The sequence below is a fragment of the Crinia signifera genome, chromosome 2, assembly GCF_055691185.1.
Source record: "Crinia signifera chromosome 2, ASM5569118v1, whole genome shotgun sequence".
Taxonomy (NCBI): Eukaryota; Metazoa; Chordata; class Amphibia; order Anura; family Myobatrachidae; genus Crinia; species Crinia signifera.
Window position 1 is genome coordinate 66863683 of NC_139218.1, and position 26653 is coordinate 66890335.

Sequence of the window (26653 nt, forward strand, 5' to 3'; positions counted from 1 at the left end):
TCTCCCCACGGCCTGTGCAACTCCGAGTGAGTCCTGGCTTAGTCAGCATTGTGAGCAAGGGGAAAATCATTAGATGGTGCCCAGTGCTACCCCCCTGTGTGCACGGCTGTGTATGCATTCGCAGCCATGCACAGAGGCGGGGAAGTGCGGGGAACGTGCGTTCGGCGGGGTGGCAGCCACCTGTTCGCTGGGCTCTGAACACTTGCAGCCCAGCGAGTAGGTCTGAATCAGAACCATTATTGTATTGCAAACACATAGGGTTAAGCAACTTGTCTAATTTATTAATATAAAGTCACTTTTCTTTGCTTTAACACTTCTGCCATAAATCTGGTGTATACTGTATATATATATATATATATATATATATATATATATATATAAATATATATATGTATTTATATATATATATATATATATATATATATATATTATATATATATATATATATATATATTAGTGATGTAGAGCTGCAGGCAACGTAGAATACGTCTAGCACTAATATATGTGTTTCAACTGCAGCCAAAAGTCTGTCTTCTGGCTTAATCATATCACATCCGCCCCCATCTGCAATAAAGGACAGCTTGTGCAGAATGGACTTTCTCCTGCTGCAGCCGACCCCTGAGAGTGGGGCGGCAGTCTGTGACCATCGACATCACTCCTAAAATTAGGCCACAGATTGCATTGCGATCGGCACTACTGGGCACATCCGCTGCAAATAAACATGCTGGGAGGGGAACTACAAATCGATGGTTTATAGCCGATGTCAAATAGTTTTGCTATTGATAGGGGAGAACCAGATGGTTTCCCACCATTGATGTCAAGCTTAGACAAATAGTTTTGTTTTGCTGTTTTCCCCAAGGGACCAGAACACGGAGCATAGCTCCGCCCCCAACACTCAGGAAACCCTGCCCCCATATTTTGATTGGTCCATAGGCCAATCAATCAAAGAAAATGGATGACCATCGATATGTAAAAACATTGATGGTCATCCACTATCGTTAGCCAGTTGCACTTTTACCATTGATGGCAACCATCGATGGCAAAGGCAATAATGGCCATCCCTACAATAAAGTGATAGGGCGGGACTATGTTGGGGGTAACATGGATCAATTTGGCACTGGGGTGGGTAGGGCGGTGAGGTTGCTGCCCAACAAAAAGGCTTTTTGGACTGGAGGAAAGGCTATATATATTTAAAATAATACATAAAATGCATAGTGACACTTGGGGAGGGGGGCACTAATCAGTGGTAACCCATTGATACTGGATGAGGGTGGTGGCTGGGACACTGGGATCTATTACTATTGGGGGTGGGGCTTGATAATGCTGGGGATTTTTTTCCACTGGGGAGGCCTTTTTTGATGGGGGTTGGGAAGTCATTTTATAATGGGGGTCTATGTACACAGAGGATGAGGACATGCAAAACACTAGGTATTTATTTTATGACCATGCCCCCTCTCACTTGCCACGGCCCACGCCTCATCATTTTACCAAGGCCCTGCAGAGTTGTTGGCGCCCTTGGGGGAAGCAGTGGTCTACCTGCTCTGGCCTGGCGTGATATGACAGTGAACTAAAGAACATTACACGTGTTCTCTTACTTATTGAACCACCCTCGTACATTAAAGTTTTAACACATTTTAATTTCAAATGGCTTCAGGTTTATTAAGGATTTTTCTTTTTGCTCCAGTAATCTGAACTGTAGGGATGTGTATATAAAATACAATTAAATGTGTTCCAATCAAACACAATAAATTACTTATTACATGTGTTTGGCACAAGATAATAAGTGTTCCTTGTGATTGCTATTTTAAGAAGTTTTACATGTGCGTTCACGTCTGTACAGCCTCTTCCCTTGATTTGTGATCGAATGAGAACATTTATAAGCCAATAAATATGTAAGGTGATTCATTGTTACGTGTTTTATATTTGTTAGTATGTTCCTAGTAAGCACAGTTATAGAGCTAGAAAAGACACTTTGTTTCCCGCCAGCACACTGATGCCCCTTTCAGACCACACTAAAATAACGGTATTTTGCCGATTTTTAACCGTTTTAAAACGGTAATCTGTGCAGTCTGAAAGGTCCAGAGTGAATTTACCATTTTAAAATAACTGGTATAAAAGCAGGGTCCTACCCATTTCAGACCCGTTTTTTTGCTGTCTGAACGGGCCTGAAACGGTAGTCAGGCAGCAGTGAGCACTATTGGTCCTGCTGGAACCAACGCAGTGTACTATTAATAAGCGGGACCGCTCATTACATATGCGCATATGTAATGAGCGGTCCCACTCATTAAATATGCACTGCACTGGGCCGTTCAGACCCCCTACCCTAGCCTTACCCTTCCAGTCCCTGGATTATCTCCTCCCTGCCTCTGCCTCTCATCATGCTGCTTTCACACCCCGAACCTGCTTTAGACCTGGTATTTACATGAGGTGTGAAAGGGGTTTAACTTGCCCTGACCCGTTTTAACAAACATTTTAAATACCGGGTCTAAGCAGGTTTTGCGGTGTGAATACAGCATTAATTATACGAGTAACCAGATTTAAAAGAATTTAGAGATCTTAGTTACATATATTTGCAAATATATGGGAAAGCCCCCAAGCAAATCATCAATGCTGCTCTTAGTATTGGGGATCCCTATTGCATTATCTAGGTACGGTACCCCAAAAATCAGAGTAAGCCAGAAAGCCCAGAGCAGCACACAAGTGAGAAAACCAAAGTGTTAATAAATGTTAGTGGTAAGAAGCCATAGCTATATACAAAAAGTGATGCAAAAGTAATGAATGCACCCCTTACCTAGGGGGAAATTTACTAAGAAGGAAGTTCTATTTCAGATTGGTTGTTGATTTGGTTAACCAATCAGATGCTTTATATTATGCTTTATATTATATTCTAGAAGGTGCTAAATTAATAAGAAGTAGATTCTGATTGGTTGCCCATAGAAACATCCCATTTGAAATAGAAATCCCATATTTCTAAATCCCCACCTAGTATTTAGAGGGTGGTGGGGTAGCGCAGCTCTAGAGGTAATGCTAGCGTGTGGCCGGGGTCAGTGTGGTGGCAGAATTTGAAAAAAATGTAAAACACTGGACGGCCCCCTTAGTGGCTGTGAGAGCTCAGCCAATCAGAGGGCTGCCCAGTATTTTAAACAATTCTGCCGACACTGCTGACCTCCGCCGCCCGCTAGAGCTACGTCTAGTGCTATGCAGCTATGCAACTCCACCACCCTCTGCCCACACTCTTCCATGCTGCAAGCAGTCCCTCTGGCCACCTCTCACCAAACCCCATGATGCCAAAAGCATTCTCGGCCCCCCACCCACGGATTACATTCGAGCAATCGCATGTAGTTAAAAACCACATTTGGTCGATCCTGCAATCCAATAGATATTATGTGCAGCACATACTATCTATCGATGTGACATTTGATGGCAGGCCTATGCATCGCATCGAATGAGCCCTTAAAAATGCATACAATCGTTTCTATGTGGCCAGATGTGGTCGACAAGGAATGATTGCATGCAGCAATGATTGCATACAAGGGTATGGGCAGCATTAGATGTGGCATTCAGTTCGATTTGATTTGGCATTCGATTCGCTTTCGATTCATTTTCTACTATATGGGCTTGCATGGCAAGACAATTTTTTTTTCGATTTCCACTAAATGTGTCAGCACATCGGAATCGAATCAAATATGGAAAAAAAAAAACGTTCGATGCCCATTCAATTCCGATTCGATTCACATTAGATTCTGCTTCTACAAGCAAAATCAAATAGGAAAATAGTGGAAATCTCACCGTGTGTACCCTGCATAAGACTGTGCTAATGTATCCATCACATCGCGTCATTATTGTGGAAACAATGGTTTTATGGTGTGTACATCATAGTTGCATTTACATTGAATCATCAGCACCATTTCCCAGCACTTTATCAAGCATAGTAACTCTTGCTAACTGCTTTGTGGATCATCTACATTTGGATATAAGTAATTTTAAATTACACACTCGAGCTTCTAGGTGCCACGTTCACAATCTCTTTTCACAATCTCTCCATATATGGAACTAGACACGCCCATTGGGTGGAACATGACAAGCCCCTAAATGGGACGCTTTGCAAAATTCTATTACACACGGTGAGATTCACTTGCTATTCGATGTAAGATTTGAGTGCTATGCAATCTTTGCTAACTCTGTACTATTTACATACAATTCATACAATCTGCATTAGATTTGCACTATATAGCCATTGCTGCCATGTCTATCTGGGTTTCGATTTGTGCTGTCCCGCATTGGGATCGCAAGGTAAAAAACCTGTGCGATCTGCATATGATCTGCATACGATCTGCATGCGATTTTGACTATATAGTCAAAATCTAATGTCAAATCTCATTGTGTGTACACAGCATTACAATTCCGAAGTAAAATAAAATGCAACAACCTGTAACCAAACATAAATATTATATTACTATAAAAAATGTATAAGCTGTTAAAATAAAGCAAAACATAATTTGTTAAACGACTTTTGATTAATGTTCCTATGTCAGCCTCTGCAGTGTAAGAATTGTGTACAGGGGAACTTCGGTAAAGCGATTAGCCCTTCTTTAGGTTAACCTGATGCTCGTGACAATACATCATATTTCAATAAGCATCAATGACTTACATGAGATCACAATGCTTTAATGTTTGACAATATAGGGCCTTATTCTAGTTCACTCTTAGAGGCAAATTCCTTCTCAGATGGACAAAACCATGTGAACTGCAGGGGGGAAGATGTAACAGGTGCAGAGAGTATTATATTTTGGGTGAGTTATTTTGTTTCTGTGCAGGGGAAATACTGACTGCTTTATTTTTACACTGCAATATAGATCTCACTTTGAAGAAAAACCCCACCCATAACTAATTCTCTCTGCACATGTTACATCTGCCCCACCTGCAGTGCACATGATTTTGTCCATTTCAGAATTTGCCTCTAAGAGTGAACTAGAATAAGGCCCATAGTTATGTGCACCAGCAGGTTAAAACTAAAAATTCCAAAACTACTACTAAAAAAATATATAAATAAGGACAGTGCTAGTGGCATCTCAATTAAAAATGACTTGTCCAAAAAACAGGCATAAATCAGTTGTTGCGGATTTATTGTCATTTATTAGAATTGAGTAAAATATTACACAAAGGCAATATAATAACAAACCAAGACAAAATAGCGGACTCAACATTAACCAGGGACTGAATACATAAATATGCACATAAAGCAGCTTGGGCAAACAACCATCAATACTGACTTACTGCATGTGAATTAAACTAGGATTAATAACAAAGCATAGCATGAAGGATTTATATATATACTATAAGGTACATATGCTATATTAATTGACAGATGGAGATTTGGACGTTACAGGAGTACCAGGAATATGGAGTGGTAATACCTCTCTAATCCTTAATTGTTCATGACAGAATACACTTTAAGCAGCTCTTGCTTGTCTATGTCAATATATTTGTCAAATTGTCTGTAGATGGGATGCGATTAACATCCTGGCCTTTCCCTGTAGAGTATCAGTTTTCTTATGCAGAATACAGCCAACGACGGACTGGGTTGCCGAATCAGCCCTGGCATGTGTGCACCCACGTGACCTTTGCAACACGCGTGTACACGCCTGGTGCACACACATGGACCATGCATGCGTGCGCTGCCTCTCCCGGCTTGCAGGAGATAGGAAAAAGTGGCGTGTGATGCCACCTCTCTCCTGGACCTCATCAGCACACAGAGAGAACAGCCGGACCCCCTGTGAGTCCAGCGGCTCTTTCTGTGTACCGACCGGGAGGCAGAGCTTCCACCTTGCAAAAAGAAATCGGCCCACCTGGTTATTGGCCCCTCTGGCATTTGCCAGAAGTGCCAGTCCGTCCCTGGCTACGGCTATGTTAGGAGCAATCCTGGCATTCAGCTGAGTATGCCGGCATACTGTACACCAGTGGTCAGAGAACAGGGGTAAATTATATGAATATCATATGAATCTATATGCATGCCCGGCTGTGTCTCGGCAGCGTGACCGTCCCTTAGCTACAGGAATTTAATTTCATTGCATATAGAATCTATATATATAGATTCTATATGCATGCCCGGCTGTGTGTTACAGTACTGTAGTGTACAAGGACTGTAGTATAACAAGCTTCCCTGTGTGATGCCCCGGGCCCCGCCTCCAAGTCCGCCCACTTCTTCAGTAGAGTCGACTAATTGCTGTGCCATCTCGGCAGTGCGCAGTCTGTACTGCAGCTGCGGCGCTGAGTTTCTTTGCCTGGTTATAGGTCAAGGTATACCCATCTCTAGTCTAGGGAAAACAATTTGCACAGACTGTCACTACAGCATCTTGAAATACTGACACTAATAGTTGCCTGGACGTCACATTATCAATGGCTATACCACACACAACCTGGCAGCCATAGCTGATCATTTTGATTACCATGTTTGGCTGTGTATTTGGTACAAATTTTGTACCACACACACCCATACATGGTAATCATCATCATCATTAATGGCTGCCAGGCTGTGTACCGTACTAGCAGGATATATCATCAATTTCTGGGGGTTCATGGTGTATTACAATTTTATGATTTCCATCCTTTCAAATCAAAGGGGTAATGTCGGCGTATCTAAATATATTTTGGGGTAAAAGGTAAAAGCGTTCCCTGACCCCTGCTGTAGACAGTGACAATGTGGATATTCATGTGTATCCCAACATGTAAACAATAATGATGTCAACATGCTTCAAATGTCAACATCATAAGTATCAACATAGGGAATATATCGACATAGACAGAATGTCAGAATGTAAAAATGTCAGTATTGGGCTAAAGTGAGGCTTATTCTTAGGTCATGCTCATAGTACTGCCGGATGGTCATAGCAATAGCAGCTTTTCATGGGGCTGGTGGCTGGTCATAGCATTGTTGGATGCTCCTAGGGCTAGTGGCTGGTCTAGTTACTGGCTGGTGATGGCACTGCCAGTTGGTCATAGGGCTGGTGGCTGGTCATAGCATTGTTGGATGCTCATAGGGCTGGTGGCTGGTCATAGTGTTACTGGCTGGTGATGGCACTGCCAGTTGGTCATAGGGCTGGTGGCTGGTCATAGCATTGTTGGATGCTCATAGCGCTGGTGGCTGGTCATAGTGTTACTGGCTGGTGATGGCACTGCCAGTTGGTCATAGGGCCGGTGACTGGTCATAGAGCTGCCTATTGGTCATACGATTCCTGGCTCGCACGTGATTTTGAACTCTAGAAGAACTTTTACTTGTCCAATTTTTTTACTGACCAAAAACTGAAAGTCATTATACATTTCTGTAAGTGAATGTGTAGTAAACGCTACAATATTCCTATATAACTGCATAATGTATATTTTTCTCCTCTCCTTGTCTTAGTATTCCACAGGAGCGAGCTACCCTGTTACATACATTTCTACATCACATTATCCTTACCAAAGGATTGCCCCACAAGCGGGCATGGAGTCCCAGCAACCTCTCTTCCCAAAACCCATCTACTCCTACAGGTACACAACATTTGAGGAAAAATATTTGTAATGATCCTATCATATAGCTTTTAGATGGACATTATCATTGTATATCAAATAAAAACTAAGTAATACCCCTTTCACACTGCACTTGTTAAACTGTATATTGCCGTTTTTTCCCATTTCAAAAAGTCTGCAGTGGGAAAGATAACCGGTATTTCAAAACGTTTAAAAAGCAGCGTCCTACACGTTTCAGAGACGTTTTTTATGCAGTGAGAATGGCTCTGAAACAGTATTTAGTAAAAACAACAGATTACAGACCTGTGACCTGCCTTGAAACGTGTTCAGGGGATTAAACGGGTTGACTGATGTGAATGGTACTGAAACGGTATTTAAAACGGTAATCTACTGCAATGTGAAGGCTCATACCCGTTTTAAATACAGTTTAAAAATAACAGTTCTTTAAACGTTTTGGCAGTGTGAAAGCGGTACTAAAGGATAATTTAAACCTGTATTTCATTTAAACAAATCTCCACCATTTGCATAGCCCCAGGACCCCCAGCAGTCTGGGAAAACTCACTCCTGCTTCACAAAGCACTGTTTATACCATATGGATGACAGTGAGAATCAGCAGTGGTGTAGATTCTGGTGTAAGTGAGGAGAACAGAGTACAAGGTCTCTGGCATGAGGCTTCCACCGATCTACTGTGTTTATCCTTTAAAACTAAACTTAATAAATGTATATTTGCTTGTTATTTTGTATACATACATACCATTTTGCACATATAAAGGAACATTTTTGAAAGATAGATAAAGTAGAGATGAAGTAAAGCGATATAACAATTTTTACCAAGTCTGAAAACGGACAGATGGAAGCTGATTTGTTGATTCTTTCTCTCTCCCCAAGCTTCCATAAATCTCCCTTAACATTTTTTACTGTCTGCTGTTTTTTTGTTTTTGTTTTTTTTGGGGGGGGGGGACAACTACAATAGTTTTCTCTCCTAAGTGAGTGTATATGGCCATTATGCCTTAAATAATTGTGCAGTACTTAGGGGTAGTTGTATGAAGCAGTGATAAGGGAGGAGAAGTGCCTCAGAGGAGAAGTGTCTCAAGGCAGCCAATCAGCACTGAAGTAACATCTATAATTTGCATAATATAAAATTATACAGAGCAGCTGATTGGTTGCCATATGCCACTTCTCCTCCTTATCACGGCTTCACATATCTACCCCTAAGTGCAAGATGTACTAAGCACTTGAAAAGTGATAAAATGGAGAGTGATAAACCACCAACCAATCAGCTCCTACCTGTCATTTTTTAAACACAGCCTGTGACATGGCAGGGAGGATCTGATTGGCTGGTGGTTTATCACTCTTGATTTTATCACTTTTCAAGCTGGATCCTTAGTATTATAAGCTGCATGAATGAATGGAGAGACACAATTCTAGCTACAAATTACACACTATTGTAACTTTGGGCGATGGGCAGGTAACAGCAGAATGTGTAGCCTTACAACCATCACAATTCCCAACAATCATCATCTTGATTACTATAGCATTTTTATCAAGTTGGTAAATGCGGCTAAAAGATATACCGTACTGGTTTATAGAACCTTAAGCCCATACACACTAAGCGATATTACAAACGATATTGGCACTTCTAAGCAATATAGTTAGTAATATTGTCCAGTGTGTACACACAGTATCGTTGACGATGTGCTCCACAGCTGAATTTTTTACTATTTTGTCAGCGACTGCATGTACAGAGCCAGGAGCCGATGCCATCACTGAACAATATCGTTATCTATATCGTTTAGTGTGTATGTACTATATCGTTTGGCCAGAAATTCAAGGAAAATAGTTCCTAAAAGATGTCGTCTAGTGTGTATTGGGCTTAAGTAGGCGACAAGTCATCCAGCTGTGACACAAAAAAAAAGTTTTCACCAGTATTAACCCAATATAGGTGAAGTCACACATCACGGGAGGTTCAAATGGAACTGTGCTTTTTGTTTAAACTTCCTCTAAATGTACTCTACTTTAGGCAGATTTAGCAATTTTGTTGCTGTGCAAGGAGAGCAAATACATTTATATTGTTTATCTGCAGAATAAATACTGGCTGCTTTTGCATGCAGACCAGAAATGGTATGCTGCTTTCAGACCGCAAAACTGGCTTTGACCAGGTATTTTAAAATGTTTCTAAAAACGGGTCTGCCAGCTAAAACCCCTTTCACACCGCATGTCTTTAGATGGTATTTCAGTGCAGTTTTTGTCCTTAAACGGTATTTCAATGCAGTTTTTGTTCCTTCACAACACTGAACCCGTTTTAACCCATAGAAAACAGTGGATGAAAAGAAACAGGTCTGAAACGGACACGACCCTGCTTTATTACCGTTTAGAAATACCAGTTCAATAGAACCGGTAAATTCACTCTGCACCTTTCAGACTGCACAAATTACCATTTTAAAACGGTAAAAAAAATGGCAAAATAATGGGTAAAAAGTGCGGTCTGAAAGGGGTACTAGCCAGCTTTTATTTGACCCAGCAATTTAGGATTCAACACACCCCATTGGAATCTAACTCTCTCTCTGTCCCTATTGTAGTGCAACATGGTTTTGCCCATTTGCATGCTTTTTTACTTTGCTAAAAAAAGCTGAATCAGGCCCTTGTATTACTGGAGAGCATGTACATGGAGGAAAACACTTTACACTATTATTTTTGGTTGACTAAAAAGTGGATTTGTAGGTATTATTTTACTGACATTTTATTTGCTTACTTTAAAAGCATTCTGATATTCATGGCCTTGAAGAACAGTAAAACTGGCAGTCTTCCTGTGAGCGAAATCTACAACTTTATGACTGAGCACTTTCCTTACTTCAAGGTAAGACAATCACAGCCTGCATATATGTAAGACTCCCATTACTCTGTTACCTTGACTTCCTCAACCTATGTTAACAAGTGTAATACCTTTATCAAAATGTGTATATGTACAAATCACAGAGAAGACTGACAATCATGATCCTTTAATAGGCTCTCTTTAGTTATTTTCATTAAACATTACCAGTCAGCGAGGTGTCATAATTACATTTGTTGCCCCAAAGCAGATGCTTAATAATCCCAAACAAGTAAGATATGCAGAGTATGACACATCTGTCTATCAAATGTATAAAAAGTTTAACTTCTTAACAAGTCACTGTTTAATTTGGTGAAAAACAGCATATTTTACATGTAATTATGTATTACATAGAGATGAGCAGGATAATCCCAGCATGCACTGCAAACCATAGAGCATTACAGAATGTCTTTTGAAAGCCTTCCATGAGAATTTTTAGCATTCCTACAAAGGCATAAGAAAAAAGGAAGGTGGGGGTATCTTTATTTTTTTTTTATTACTGCAATTAATTCTCTTTGCAGAAAATCCATCCCAGCATTTAACAATCCATTAATGGGAATGAAAATTCCATGTAATTATCTGGGGTGGAAACCATTTGATAGAAGGCTGAATATGTCTGTTATTATGAATAAAGACAAAGACACAACTATAAAAGTGATGCATGGCATTTGACATTTCTCTGACTGACATGAGACTATGGCCCTTATTATAGTTCACTCGTAAAGGCAAATTCCTTCTCAAATGAACAAAACATTACATGGGTACTTGTGTATTATCTGGGCGCCCGATTTTTTTTATCCAACTACGCATGGAGTTGATTTTATATAGTGTGGCGAGCGCAGTGAGCAACCGCGCCCGAAGCGTGGCGAGCGCAGCAAGCCCCGCTAGGGGACACGGATTACCTTACATGTATTCTGCGTCCGCTTGCCACACTTCAAGCTCGGTGGCTCGCTGCGCTCGCCACACTATATCAAATCGACTCCATGCGTAGTTGGATAGTGGGGGTATGAAATCACCCATTGGTGACTATACAATTAAAAATCGGGTCTTTACAATGAAAAATCGCATTGCATGAATTGTATGCCACTATATTGCATGCGATGCGATGCAATACAATGAAAAAATCGGGTGCTCAGATATTGGGAGAATAGAATAGGTGGCGAGCATAGCTTGCCACCATGCCCGCAGCGTGGTGAGCCCGCAAGGGGCTTTATTGCGCTCCCCATGCTGTCTGAGTCCTGCCAGTTGGAATCCCGATGTCGGGGATCCCGACTGTCGGAACCCTATACCACACCCAGGGGAAGTCGCTGGTTGATTTATCGCTGGTGCACACTCCAATCGCTGGCAATATGGTCGCTCAGCGACCATCATGCCAGTGATGTATGCTGAAATCACTCCCCCTTGTGTACACAGCTTTAGAAATAAATCCCCACCCAAATCTAATTCTCTCTGTACAAGTTACATCTGCCCCACCTGCAGAGCACATGGTTTTGTCCATTTGAGAAGGAATTTGCCTTTACGAGTGAACTAGAATAAGGGCCTATGTATGGGTTGGGTGAGTGAATTCTGTCTCTGGTCTCCGTTTACATTATCTGCAGTCCCAACACTGGAAATAACATTTTAACAAACAATTACACATTTTGGAGGTTATTCTGATCATAGCGGCCAAACGTGCGTACGTTCCAAAACAACGTACGCTCTCCGTACGCGGCCGTTGGGGTTAAGTCCACCCACAACTCAGCCGCATACGTACGGCCAGAAACAACGTCGAAGGGGAGTGGCGTACAATTGAGCGTACGCCAACGTACACGGACGGACCAGCCCTTACACTCCGACAACTGGCGTACAACTGAGCGTACGCCACCGTTTACGGACGTCTCTCGTCCGTCTTCCCGCCGACTTCTTGCGGAAATCTGAGCGTACGCCAGCTTGCACGGACGGGTCGCTATTGTTTTCAATGGAAAACTCAGCTTATGTCACCGCTCGTGAGAGTGAGCGTACGTCCGTGTACGCTGGCATACCCTTCACATATATGGACCTGCAAATCTTGCCTTTCAACTACAATTCTGACAATTAATTAATTGATTGAATTAATTAATGTGCAAAATAGTGGGCATGTGCTTAAAACATTGCTGAAACATCCTTTGTAGGTGTTAGATGTGGTTTATGTTATTGTATCATAAATACAAAACCTATGTTTGTATTAGAGTGAACACGTTGACACATGTCGACTTGTGTAGATTGAGTGTGCTACTGTGTAAAGTCTATGAAAGCACGTAGTGAATGTGTCTAACTGTTTAGCAAATAGCTACCTTAGCATATATAAGCAGGTCTTAAAAAGATTCTTACCTTAAATTAAACAAACCTTTAAATGTAGAGAAGTATAGAAAGATAAGCTTCCAATGTGTTTGAGTGCTGTGTGTGGCTTGCAGGTAGTGAAATCATGGTTTGGACTTAATAGACTGCAGCATTGCTTATTACATTCAGGTGTATGTGTTTGAGTAGTAATCAGCGTTAATTAGCAAACCCAGGCGCATGCTGGCATGCGGTATCTGTAGGGGTGGTTTGAGCTGGCGGCTGGCGGCCGCCTGTTTTGTGTCCGAAATGAACGGTGCCTTAGTCGATCGTGTGGTAGTAGCACCGCTCATTTTTGGTGCACACCCCCGTGTACGCCAATATTTACGCCCATTTTCCCTCATTATTTCGGCCGCTCCCCTCATCACGCCCCTATGCCGCCCCAATGCCCGTACACTCGCGTATAGGTTTTTTTGCACGTAGAGACCCCGTCCGTAAGCGTTGTGGAGTGTTCGCACCTGCGCATTAGCGAATGTACGCATGCGCAGATCATAAAAAACCCCGGGACGTACACGTACGGCCCGGCCGCACCAACCAGAATAAGGCCCATAGTGTTCTATACTTAAAAGGGAAACCAGCTTCTAGCACGTATTATCAGGGCCGGCAACAGAAATCTTGGGGCCCTGTACAATGATATTTCTGGGGCCCCCACCTAATCCCAAATCCATACAACCCTCTTCTAGATGAGCCTTATTGAACCTTTCATTGCTCCAGAGCCTGCATTCAGGCTGTACGTCCGTGGCCCCAGGCCGTGCGCACACACAGAGTAGATGGCTCTGAGCGCCAAGTGGCAGGGCACACACACAGTAGATGGCAGTGGCACACAGTGAGTGAGTCACACTCAGCCACACACAGATGGTGCACAGTAGACGGCTGGGCCGCGAGGGTCACTGACAGGCCAGCTAGTACAGGCGGTGGTCATACCAGGGCATGGAAGCTCTGGGACCCTTCAGATCACTGGGGCCCGTCACACTCGTCCCCCCTTGACCCCCCCCCCCCTGTCGCCAGCCCTGTGTATTATTAGGTATATAGAGCCAAATTCAGACCTGATCACAGGACAATTTTTTGTGCACCATGTGCACTGTAGGTGGGGCAAATATAACGTGCAGAGAGTTCGATTTGGGTGAGTTATGTTGCTTCTTTGCAGGGTAAATACTGGATGCTTTATTTTTACAGTGCAATTTGGATTTTAGTTTTCACCCAAATGTAATGGCCAGTACAAACAAGGCATCGGGAGTAGTGTGCTGAGAGATCTAGTTAAGCACACAGCGATGCACACAGCGATGCACCAGCAATGTGTGCTGAGCGATCTGTCACTGACACTGTTCTCTGGCACATGTTACATTTGCCTCAACAGCAGTGCACACGATTTAGCCCATTTTGAAAACAAATTTGCCCTGCAATCAACTCTGAATTTGGCCCTTTAGGTAAAAGGTAATGCATAAGAAGGAAAGCCAATCCCAGGGCATTTTTTTCAACTGAATTCCCTAATAAAAAAATGCTCGGAAGCCAGGTAGGTGGTGCGGTGCGGCCGGGAGCCGGGCGGGCAGATGGTGCAGCCAGGGGTTCGGCTGTGTCAGAGCCACACAGCTAGGAACGGAAGAAGCCAGGCAGGGTCAGAGAGGGTGCTCAGAGGCTGCCCAGTAGTGTGCATGCACAGTCTAATACCCAAATCTCGGGATTGGAGACTTCAATCTCGGAATTGAAATCCCCGTAATTTTGGAGCCAAATCCCAGGATCACTCCACATATTCCCAGGATCACACCCAGGATTGGCCACCATATGCATTGGATGTTGTTATAATCTTTTACACTTGCTTCCCAGACTTTAGAAGGTTTGATTTATCCCCCCTAATTACTCTATAATGACAGAAGGCTGTTGGACGAGAATGGTTTTCTAATGATCTGTTAAATCCAGTCCCCTAATTTCCTACCTTTATCAAAACACCTAATTACTGCTGACATGTTACTTACCATCTTTATGACTTTGCATCATGTTAGCACTGATTCAGAAGTGAAAACTTTGCAGATGTGGGTTTAATATTTATAGCATATTTATTATTACCAATTATTTATATAGCGCACACATATTCCGCAGCGCTTTACAGAGAATATTTGGTACTTGTTTCCTATCTGGGCGCCCAGGTTTTCTACGTACGGCACCGTACTGAAATCGGATCGCATCGCATCGTACACATACACGATATTGAACGATGCGATGCGATGCGATGCGATCCGATTTCCCATAGGAAACAATGTGAAATGGCTCAATTTAGCCAAATTATAATAGGAACAATAGTAAATGGGCCAAAAACACCCCTGAACATTGAAATGTCCCCCCAAAAGTAGTTGACGCCACCCCGCCATCAACGTGAACCCGAAGCGTGGCGAGCGCAGCGAGCCCGCGAGGGGCGGCGGTACGCGTCCTCCGACCTTTTCATGCCCTACTATCCACTAGGGCGTGGAGTGAGAATAGAATAGTGTGGCGAGCGCAGCGAGCCACCGCGCCCGAAGCGTGGCGAGCGCAGCGAGCCCCGCGAGGGGACGCGGATACCTTCACAGTTATACGCGTCCCCTCGCGGGCTTCCCAGGTGTCCATGGCGACGCGGACACCTGGGAAGCCCGCGAAGGGACGCGTTTACCTGTGAAGGTATCCGCGTCCCCTCGCGGGGCTCGCTGCGCTCGCCACGCTTCGGGCTCGGTGGCTCGCTGCGCTCGCCACACTATTCTATTCTCACTCCACGCCCTAGTGGATAGTAGGGCATGAAAAGGTCGGAGGACGCGTACCGCCGCCCCTCGCGGGCTCGCTGCGCTCGCCACGCTTCGGGTTCACGTTGATGGCGGGGTGGCGTCAACTACTTTTGGGGGGACATTTCAATGTTCAGGGGTGTTTTTGGCCCATTTACTATTGTTCCTATTATAATTTGGCTAAATTGAGCCATTTCACATTGTTTCCTATGGGAAATCGGATCGCATCGCATCGCATCGTTCAATATCGTGTATGTGTACGATGCGATGCGATCAGATTTCACTACGGAGAATAGCATGGTGCGCAATTAACTTAGTGGGCGCCCAGATAGGAAACAAGTACCGAATATTTAGCCATTCGCACCAGTCCCTGCCTCAGTGGAACTCACAATCTATACTGTCTATGACATCTGCAGACACATATACACTTTGGCCCTTATTCTGGTTGACTCGCAAGGCTGCGCACACAGCGGCTGCACATGTGCATAAAAACCTATGCGCGTGCGCAGTCTCAAACAAACGGTCCCCAGTGCAAAAGGGTGGAGGACCGATTTAATCAAAATAACCCCCATTGTTTGGTGGTAATTAATCCACCTGAGCAATGGGATGAAACAGGTGATCAGGACAGAGTGGGCAGACAGGCCAGTCAAAGCAGCGAGCGTCAGAACAGAGGTGACAGAATACAATTTATACTAGGGATTTTGTTATACCATATATTTATTTGCGGACCAGTAAATCTTCAACACATTTCTAAATAACAGCAAAATATTGAAATGAATGATAACGAATTAAATGCAATGATTTCGTTAAGTGGCAAAAATACATAAGCTACAAGAAAAGTTACAATGCAAGTGTACATGCTGGAAGGTCTGGTTACTGCAATAAGTCCTCCATGGATTTCCAAAAGTAATTTAGGTATTAGTGATAAGACTCAACAGGGATTATTTTAAGGAGTGGAGCTGTGAAAGAGATCCACGGCTCCTACCAAGACAACATTCAAACTGAATTTGTTAGAACAAACTCAATTAGGGAACAGTGGATTGTCAAAGGGAGAACAAGTGTATTGTGACAATGTAAGTTATCACGCTGCTATATTATTTGGCATAATAACATATAGAGGCCTATTTATTAACTTAATTACTTCCCATCCCCATTTCCCCATGATTTAAATAACTAGCAAAAAATCCTGATATCAGATAACTATAACTAACGCTGCAATTTGAGCTGCACGCCAGCCATAATTACCCAGACCTGAAAAACTTAGCAGGATCAAAGCAGATATCTTCAGGTGATGCTTAATATTTGTAGGTAGCAGCATCAGTGGCGGCTCCTGCCTTTAGACTTAAGGGGGGCTGCAATTTCCTGGGTACTGCTCGTTGCAAACAGTCATTAATTATTTGCAGGTTATTAGTTTGATTTGCGCTGTACTAGTGTTTGTATGCAATTACTGTAAATAAATGATGTACTCATATGCACACAAACACAGGTACAGAGCAAAATACACACTTTTAATAACTTTAATATTAATTAAAGTACACAAAATGATACTCTTAATAAAGATCTACACAAAATTGTATTAAAATAAAATAAACTTCCATGCACCTCTCTGGGGCAATGCATACCTTCCTTTTGCTGCAGAGAATTGCTTCTGGGCTGCACAGACAGCAGCCCATAGAAGCAGTGTAGCTCTGGCGATTTACACAGAATGGCTTCCTGTTGGAAACTATTGCTTTCATCGCTCCATGTACTGGCAGCCCAAGAGGAGGAGGAGTTTCCAGCTCTGTGTATGATGAGTAGTAGCAGCTTCCAATAGGAATCTACTACATGCTGAACTCCTCCCCACAGGATTGGGCTGTTGCTGTGTCTGTCCTGCTGCTTCATGGAGCCTGATGAGAGGAGGTTAGCAGCATGTCAGAGACACAGACAGCCAGCACCAGAGCTCCGGAGGTGGGGGGGGGGGGGGGGGGGGGGGGGGGGGCTGAGAGGGGAAGCATCGGAGATCTGGTGCTGTCTGTGTCTCTGGTGTTGTGATTTTAACTTGAGGGGCTGCAGTCCTGCAGCCCTATAGCAGGAGCCGCCACTGAGCAGCATATATTTTCATAAATATGCCCCTAAATGCTCATAGTTTTGTATGGAAGTGTTCTTGGGCAGATTATGGAGTGTTGTGCATTAGATGGTTGGCTCAAAGTTTCCTGAGAATTGTTATGTGTTGTATGGCTACAAATAGTTCGCCCCAGATTTTGTATTAGGCTCACTGTGCCTCTAGACCAGGTGTAGAGCAATTGTCTCTGGACCCTCAGGTGCAGCATCTGTGCTCGCTTGTCTTCTGGTATTGAAGGAACTACAGCTCATATCATCCTTTCCTGTTGAGCGCTAGAGACAGCCAAGCTCACAGAGATCTCTGGGTATGGAGCCAAAGCCCAGGTAGCAGGCTTTGGTGGACTTGAGGAGTAGTGACAGAGGGGCAGATTTAACAAGTGATATTCTTGTTATCACTTTTTACGAATATTAAATGCCACCACAGCCAATTAGCTCCTGTCATATTTCTAACACAAAACCGGTAGGAGCTGATTGGCTAGGGCATTCGTAACAAGTGATAACAATAATATCACTCATTGTCAAATCTGCCCCTCTGTATGATATTGTAAAGCGTGATGAGAGCAGTAGTAACATACTTTTATGGTACTTGGAGGGGGGGGGGGGGGGGCTTAGAAGAAATAGGGTAATTATAGAGTTAAGAGAAAACTGTGAAAGAGGAGGTGAATCACTTCTAGAGAGAGCGAAAGCCATAGAACCATATTGGAGGGGTAAGCATAGAAAATATGAAAAATAATATAAACCATTTGAGTTTTATATAAATAAGAAATGTATAGTGTGTGGCCCATGACAGGTTTCTAAACCTTGTATCTTGGGCCCCAGCTGCAATAATTACACACACTTGCTCTAGATGTAACAATAGTCTTTGAAGACTCCGCAACAGCTATGGTGCCAAGCAACATTGTGGGCCCAAGAATAATTTTCTCTCTAGCATAGACAAAATGATGTTATGCGACCTGGGGATTTCAGGATATAACACTGGCTATAAGCAAAGGACCGAATTAAGACAATTATTACAGCAGACCAGTTTGGTTGGGTTCTAGAAGTGTCTATTTTTGTGAAAACACCAGTAGGCAAACTGATATTGTGAAATATTCTAAATTAATTTTACCATTACTATTTATTTTTTCTATTGTAGATGTTGTTTTTATGTGTTCTAAATGAATCATCAAAATTACAGAAAGTTCTTGTATTTTTAGACTGCTCCAGATGGGTGGAAAAACTCTGTGCGCCACAACCTGTCCCTGAACAAGTGTTTTGAGAAAGTGGAAAACAAATCTGGAAGTTCTTCCCGGAAAGGGTGCTTGTGGGCGCTGAACCCAGCCAAGATTGACAAGATGCAAGAAGAACTGCAGAAATGGAAACGGAAAGACCCAGTTACTGTGAGGAAAAGCATGGCAAAGCCAGGTGAGGGCACAACAAAGAGTCCCCCACTTACACATTCAGATGATTCATATTTCTCCACAGTCCTGATTTTCACAGGACAGTTTTTAAAATGATCCCTTCTCAACTTATTTAGTCCCGTGGAAAAACTACATATCAATGACATGCAGTCAGGGTAAGCAGGGGAGGCATACTACAGAATATCCCAGTTCTGAATATAGAAATAAGAATAATACCAAATAATTTACAAATATAAAATCTATTTTTTATTTTATTTAGTAGCATTTGGATGCACAAATTAGTCCATTAAGCTTTTACACTGTCCAATTCCAATGGTAAACAATGTCAGTGCAGCCACCTCTAATTAGCCTCAGGCAACAATTCCCAGCACATGTAAAAAAATAGAGGGCACATTCCGTGAGTAACATGGTAACATGTAAGTATAATTTTGTTAAAGAATAAAAGCTCACATACTGTAAATCACAGTTTAAAATCCACAGCGTGAAGAGAGTAATCCAGAGCCACCGCATGGCCGCTGGTACCATGATCTCAGTCACTGCACACAGTATAGACACTCCCTTAATCTGCATCCACTGGATCCGGCTTGTGAGGTCATCACACCACCCACGTCCTATAAACCATGCCCAACCAGTTTTGAACACCCCAGCCCTCCTTCCTAATATCAACCAATTTGAGGTGCTGACTGTTTCCTAAAAATACTGAGGGCTGAGAATACACATTGGCTATTATCCATAGTGTTACAATTTCTTTAGGTGCCAATTATTTCCATTATATCACTATTATCCCCCCCCCCCCCCCTTCTTGTGAGATCCCCATTTTGATATCTCTCAAAAGTACTAACAGACGGAATATTGGTTTATATTGGAAACATATCCAACAAAGTTAATGTGTATCTATATAGTTGCAGATGTGATACAACGGGATGCAGTTAAAATCCCGGCGGTCGGGATCCCGGCGTTCAGAATCCCGACGCCGGAATCCCGACCGCCGAAATGCCGACACATTCTCCCTTCTGGGGTGTCCACGACACCCCTGGAGGGAGAATAAATTAGTGTGCCGAGCGTAGCGAGGCACCGGGCCCGCTGCGTGGCGAGCGCAGCGAGCCCGCAAGGGGGGGGGCGATCCACGTCCCCCCCTTGTCGGCATTTCGGCTGTCGGGATTCCGGCGTCGGGATTCTGAATCCGATACAACTTATTGATGCATTAAGGTGTTAGTGTTAATAAACAGAGTTTATAGCAATTTGTCCTATGTTTAATGTGACTGTGATTATATTTGAAAAATAGATCTCGCTCTCCTCACACAAGCATATACAAAGTAAAATATTACAGAGAAATTGTGCATAACAGGAAATTACTTTGGTTTCATTAAATACTTCTCAACATTTCCTTTCCTTTCTTTCCTCTGGTTGGCATCTGCTACTTGAGTGGAGAGCATAATAGACTCACAGCCCTACCCTATGGGATGGGCCCAATACCATCCGATCTTGGCAGCAAGACCATTGAGGGCCTGATCAGTACGTGAGTGGGTAACTCTCAGGGAATATCAGGTGCTGTGGATGACACACTAGCTCGTTAATACCACGTTAATATCTTTTCCCAGGCTCTTATTGGCACTTTATTTGGTACTGGGCGCCGATTTTTTTCATCGCACCTTAAAATTGCGTTGTATCGCATACAATCATATTGCATGCGATGCGGCGCGATTTGACCCAACTTTTATATGTACAGGCACCTAGATGCCTGTTTCATATGTGAAATGCCCCCCCAGACCCCATTTTTAATTGTATACCCACCCTGATGGCTAAATGCCCCCCATTGTTAACGCCACCCCACTATCAACGCCAACCCAAAGCGTGGCGAGTGCAGCAAGCCCGCGAGGGGCGGCGTTACGCGTCCTCCGACCTTTTCATTCCCCCACTATCCACGTCGGCGTGGGGTTGATTTTATATAGTGTGGCGAGTGCAGCGAGCCACTGAGCCCCGCGAGGGGACGCAAATTACATGTGAAGTAATACGCATCCCCTCGCCACGCTTCGGGCTCGGTGGTTCGCCGACGTGGAGTTGAAGGGCTAATAAAGGCTCGAAAGCTTGCAGTTGCCTTCTGGTCTGTGGCTGCTGTCTTTTTCAAGTCCGTGGGTGCTCGCATCTGGAGTGGATATATATATATATATATATATATCCACTCGTTATCACCACGCACCTTGACAAAGGGGGACCACCCCCGAAACGTTGGTCGTTTTGTTGCCATCAATACAGCTCGCTTTAAAAAGACCCCGGAGTGCCAGCCTTTTTCTTGATTCTTCATATATATATATATATATATATAGACGTCCGGGGATCGGCACTCCCAATACAGGTAGATAGCTGTAGCCGGTGCCCTCACAGGGTAGGGTATGTAGATGGAGGTGGTGCGGCACTCACGGCGAAATAACGTCACTCTTACAAGAGATTAGATCAACGTTTCAATTTTTATGGAAAAATTGTCATCAGGATAATACAAACAATCAAACAGTGGTCTTATATAGGTGCACATCAAGGTGAGGTCTGGAGGAAGGGGTGGGGAAACCACACCCTCCCACTGGTTAGGTCTGACATCATTAGCAAAGGCGTCGACTGAAAGTGACATAGGCATTACCATGGTAATGGGTGAATACAAAAATCAATGAAAATAAAAGAAATGTTAAAAATAGCATATACAAAATGGCATATACAGAATTTTTTTTTAAAAATACACATTACAATGTAGCACGAATAATAGACAATAGACAATAGAATGGCATCAGGGTAATGAATGCAGTTTTTTAAAGAAAGTTTTTTAAGGAAAGTTTTTTGCAAAAGAGTACAATGTGTTCTTTAAGGTTATTAACGAAAGATTGAGTATGTAATCTGTTCATTAAGCCCTTTGGGGGCGATGACACCAAGGCGGTGTATCCATCGCGCCTCACATTGGAGCAACTTCAATGCCCTGTCGCCGCCTCTGATGGATGTCGGCACACAGTCAATCATGCGGTAGCGTAGACTGGACACAGGATGTTTCAATTCGGCAAAGTGCCGTGCCACCGCTTGCTCACTTTTGCCCGTTGTTAGGGCCTGTCTGATAGAGCACCTGTGCATCGCCATACGCTCTTTGAACATACGTGTGGTTTTGCCAATATATTGCAAGCTGCAAGGGCAAATAATTTGATAAACCACGTATGTAGATGCACAGGTGAAGTGATGCCGGATTTTAATTTTTTGGCCAGTATGGGGATGGGCAAATGTATCACCTGTGAGTAAAAATTGGCAAGTAACACACATGCATCTGAAACATCCCTTTTTCACTGGTGCCAACCAGTTACGATCCGGGGTTTCAGGGTGGTATATCACATTGGTTTTAACAAGTTTATCTCTGAGGTTACTGCCTCTAGAAAAACAGGGCATTATACGTTTGTTAATAAATGGTAAGGTTTTATCTTTTTGCACTATTGGCCATTGAGATTTGACAATTTTAGTGATCACACCAGAATTTTCATTATACTTATTCACCCAGGGGATGACTTCATTGGCAGTGTCAGTTTTAATTTTAGGGGTGAGTAGTGTACAACGGTCAATCTGCATAATCCTATTTTTACACTTTAGAGTGTAAAAATAGGATTATGCAGATATAATAAGTATAATGAAAATTCTGGTGTGATCACTAAAATTGTCAAATCTCAATGGCCAATAGTGCAAAAAGATAAAACCTTACCATTTATTAACAAACGTATAATGCCCTGTTTTTCTAGAGGCAGTAACCTCAGAGATAAACTTGTTAAAACCAATGTGATATACCACCCTGAAACCCCGGATCGTAACTGGTTGGCACCAGTGAAAAAGGGATGTTTCAGATGCATGTGTGTTACTTGCCAATTTTTACTCACAGGTGATACATTTGCCCATCCCCATACTGGCCAAAAAATTAAAATCCGGCATCACTTCACCTGTGCATCTACATACGTGGTTTATCAAATTATTTGCCCTTGCAGCTTGCAATATATTGGCAAAACCACACGTATGTTCAAAGAGCGTATGGCGATGCACAGGTGCTCTATCAGACAGGCCCTAACAACGGGCAAAAGTGAGCAAGCGGTGGCACGGCACTTTGCCGAATTGAAACATCCTGTGTCCAGTCTACGCTACCGCATGATTGACTGTGTGCCGACATCCATCAGAGGCGGCGACAGGGCATTGAAGTTGCTCCAATGTGAGGCGCGATGGATACACCGCCTTGGTGTCATCGCCCCCAAAGGGCTTAATGAACAGATTACATACTCAATCTTTCGTTAATAACCTTAAAGAACACATTGTACTCTTTTGCAAAAAACTTTCCTTAAAAAACTTTCTTTAAAAAACTGCATTCATTACCCTGATGCCATTCTATTGTCTATTGTCTATTATTCGTGCTACATTGTAATGTGTATTTTTAAAAAAAAATTCTGTATATGCCATTTTGTATATGCTATTTTTAACATTTCTTTTATTTTCATTGATTTTTGTATTCACCCATTACCATGGTAATGCCTATGTCACTTTCAGTCGACGCCTTTGCTAATGACGTCAGACCTAACCAGTGGGAGGGTGTGGTTTCCCCACCCCTTCCTCCAGACCTCACCTTGATGTGCACCTATATAAGACCACTGTTTGATTGTTTGTATTATCCTGATGACAATTTTTCCATAAAAATTGAAACGTTGATCTAATCTCTTGTAAGAGTGACGTTATTTCGCCGTGAGTGCCGCACCACCTCCATCTATATATATATATATATATATATATATATATATATATAAAGGGGTAATCAAAGCAGCTAAAATATTATATGAAGAGTGCATAGCCACTGAAAGCAAAACCAACCCAAAGAAGTTTTTTAAATACATAAATAGTAAACGTTTAATTAAGGAAAACATAGGCCCACTAACTGATACTAGTGGAAAAAGTGTTACTGAGAAATATATATATATATAAAGGGGTAATCAAAGCAGCTAAAATATTATATGAAGAGTGCATAGCCACTGAAAGCAAAACCAACCCAAAGAAGTTTTTTAAATACATAAATAGTAAATGTTTAATTAAGGAAAACATAGGCCCACTAACTGATACTAGTGGAAAAAGTGTTACTGAGGACAAGGGAAAAGCAAAACTGTTAAATGAGTTCTTCTCATCAGTATTTACTAAGGGAGAGCAGACTGTGGAACGAACATTTACCACAAACGGGACAAATAAGCCAGATCTCATTGTGGATTTCACGCCGAAGGAAATAATACTGAGGCTAAGCAAACTCAAAACAAATAAGTCACCAGGGCCAGATGGGATTCATCCGAGGGTATTAATGGAATTAAGGGATGAACTAGCTACCCCCCTACATTATATCTTTAGCAAGTCACTATCGTCGGGTATAGTACCAAAAGATTGGAGAATAGCAGAGGTAGTGCCAATATTCAAAAAAGGAAAAAAGGAAGATCCCACTAATTACAGACCCGTTAGTTTAACATCAATTGTGGGTAAACTATTTGAAGGATTTTTAAGGGATGGTATCCAGGAATATTTAGATCATCACCGTCTACTCAGTACTAACCAACATGGGTTCGTGAAAAATCGTTCATGCCAAACTAATCTACTAGGGTTCTATGAAGAGGTTAGCAAAAACCTCGATAATGGAAATGCTGTAGATGTGATTTTCCTAGATTTCGCTAAAGCATTTGATACTGTCCCACACAAGAGATTGATTAATAAAATGGAGAACCTAGGATTGGGTGAAAATATCTGCAGATGGGTAGGGAATTGGCTATGTAATAGAGAACAAAGAGTGGTTGTGAATGGTGCCGTATCAGATATGATACCGGTACTAAGTGGAGTGCCCCAGGGTTCGGTTTTGGGGCCCATTTTGTTTAACATTTTTATTAACGATATTGGGATAGGGTTACTCAGCAATGTATCCATCTTTGCAGGCGATACAAAACTTAGCAAAGTCATCAAATCACCAGAAGATGTCACCATGCTTCAAAATGATCTTGCAATTCTAGATGAGTGGGCAAAAAAATGGAAGATGAGGTTCAATGTAGATAAATGTAAGGATATGCACCTTGGGAGACACAACCAGTGTGCAAGTTACAACCTTAGCGGAGAGGAACTGGGTAATTCCATACTTGAAAAGGATCTAGGAGTCCAAATAGACAGCAATCTAGGATGTAGTGCCCATTGTAATGTAGCTACAAAAAAGGCCAACAAAATTCTGGCATGTATTAAGAGGGGAATGGAAACTAGGAACTCAAGGGTAATTATGCCACTATATAAAGCATTGGTGAGACCTCACCTAGAGTACGGAGTACAGTTCTGGGCGCCACACTATAAAAAGGACATCATAGAATTAGAAAAAGTCCAAAGCAACAAAGCTTATTAGGGGAATGGAGAATTTAAGCTACGGGGAGAGATTAAGCAATTTGGGACTATTTACATTAGAAAAGAGACATTTAAGGGGGGACATGCTCAACATGTACAAGTATATCAAGGGCCAATATAAGGAACTGTCACACACCCTATTTTCTACTAGAAAGGAATCTAGGACGCGAGGGCATGAGTATAGATTAGAAGAAAAAAGATTTCATTCAGCTAGTAGAAAGAATTTCTTTACGGTCAGAACAGTCAAACTCTGGAACTCTCTTCCCAGAGAGGTGGTAACGGCTGGCTCATTAAATGCGTTCAAGGCAAAGTTGGACAAACATTTACTGGAGAAAAACATCCATGGGTACAAATAAGAAATATAATTTGTCTGTAAAATACCAGAACCTACCAAATCAGCAATGGATATCTATACCAGGTTGAACTAGATGGACGCAAGTCTTTTTTCAACCTTACCTACTATGTAACTATGTAACTATGTAAGTATGTACACTGATCTATCCATTGCACAATTTCCAAGTTACAGTATGAACTATAGAGTAACCTGATTCCAGAAAAAATGAAGACTAAGGGGCTAATTCAGGTTGGATCAAATATGCAATCCAACCTGCATTATGTTCGATGTTTGGGTTCTTCGTATGCACAGGACCAATCTGTGTATGACGCATTCTGCAATCACGGTGCAGAACAGTGTACACTTCTGCCTGATTTGCAGGTAGAGGTGTTCATGGAGAGGGCCGAGGGCGGGGCAGACAGTTCTGAAAACAAGCGCATGTATCTGCAGTTTGATGCAATCGCAAATCGTATAGTATGCACCTCCTCCTGCACTTACATTGCATATGATAAGTAGCTGTAAACAGCTTATCACATGCAACCTTCTCTTAAGCAATCCAAACTGAATCACGCCCTAACTCCATTACAGAGCTTAGACTGTGGAAAAAAGAGAATGAACCCGGATCACACTAGGTGATTCGGGGTCAGGTGCGCCTGACTGAGTGGTTTTCCTAAGCAGCTGCCCTGGGACAGGGTAGTTAGTCCTGTGCAAAATGATAAGCAACAAAAAAAAAAAAGATGGGAGTGGGCAGCGCTAATATAAGTGCTGATGATGTGCAATATTGGGCAGAAAAAATGAAATAAAATGGAAGATTGGTAGATCTATCACAGTTTTAATACAATTACTAAAATATGAAGCCAGAAGATAAGGCTAAAAACAATTGACAATAATAAATGAGAACGATAAAATAGTCATCTCACCA

General features: G+C 42.5%; 1 protein-coding gene across 1 annotated transcript in view; it reads left to right on the forward strand.

Moving 5' to 3' along the window:
* The window catches only part of FOXN1 (forkhead box N1), a 49962-nt gene that overhangs the window by 16844 nt on the left and 6465 nt on the right, over positions 1–26653 (forward strand). The window contains exons 5-7 of the mRNA XM_083170685.1: positions 7403–7530; positions 10270–10366; positions 18777–18984. Of these exons, the coding sequence (XP_083026811.1) occupies positions 7403–7530; positions 10270–10366; positions 18777–18984 (433 nt within the window). The remainder of the gene's footprint in view (positions 1–7402; positions 7531–10269; positions 10367–18776; positions 18985–26653) is intronic.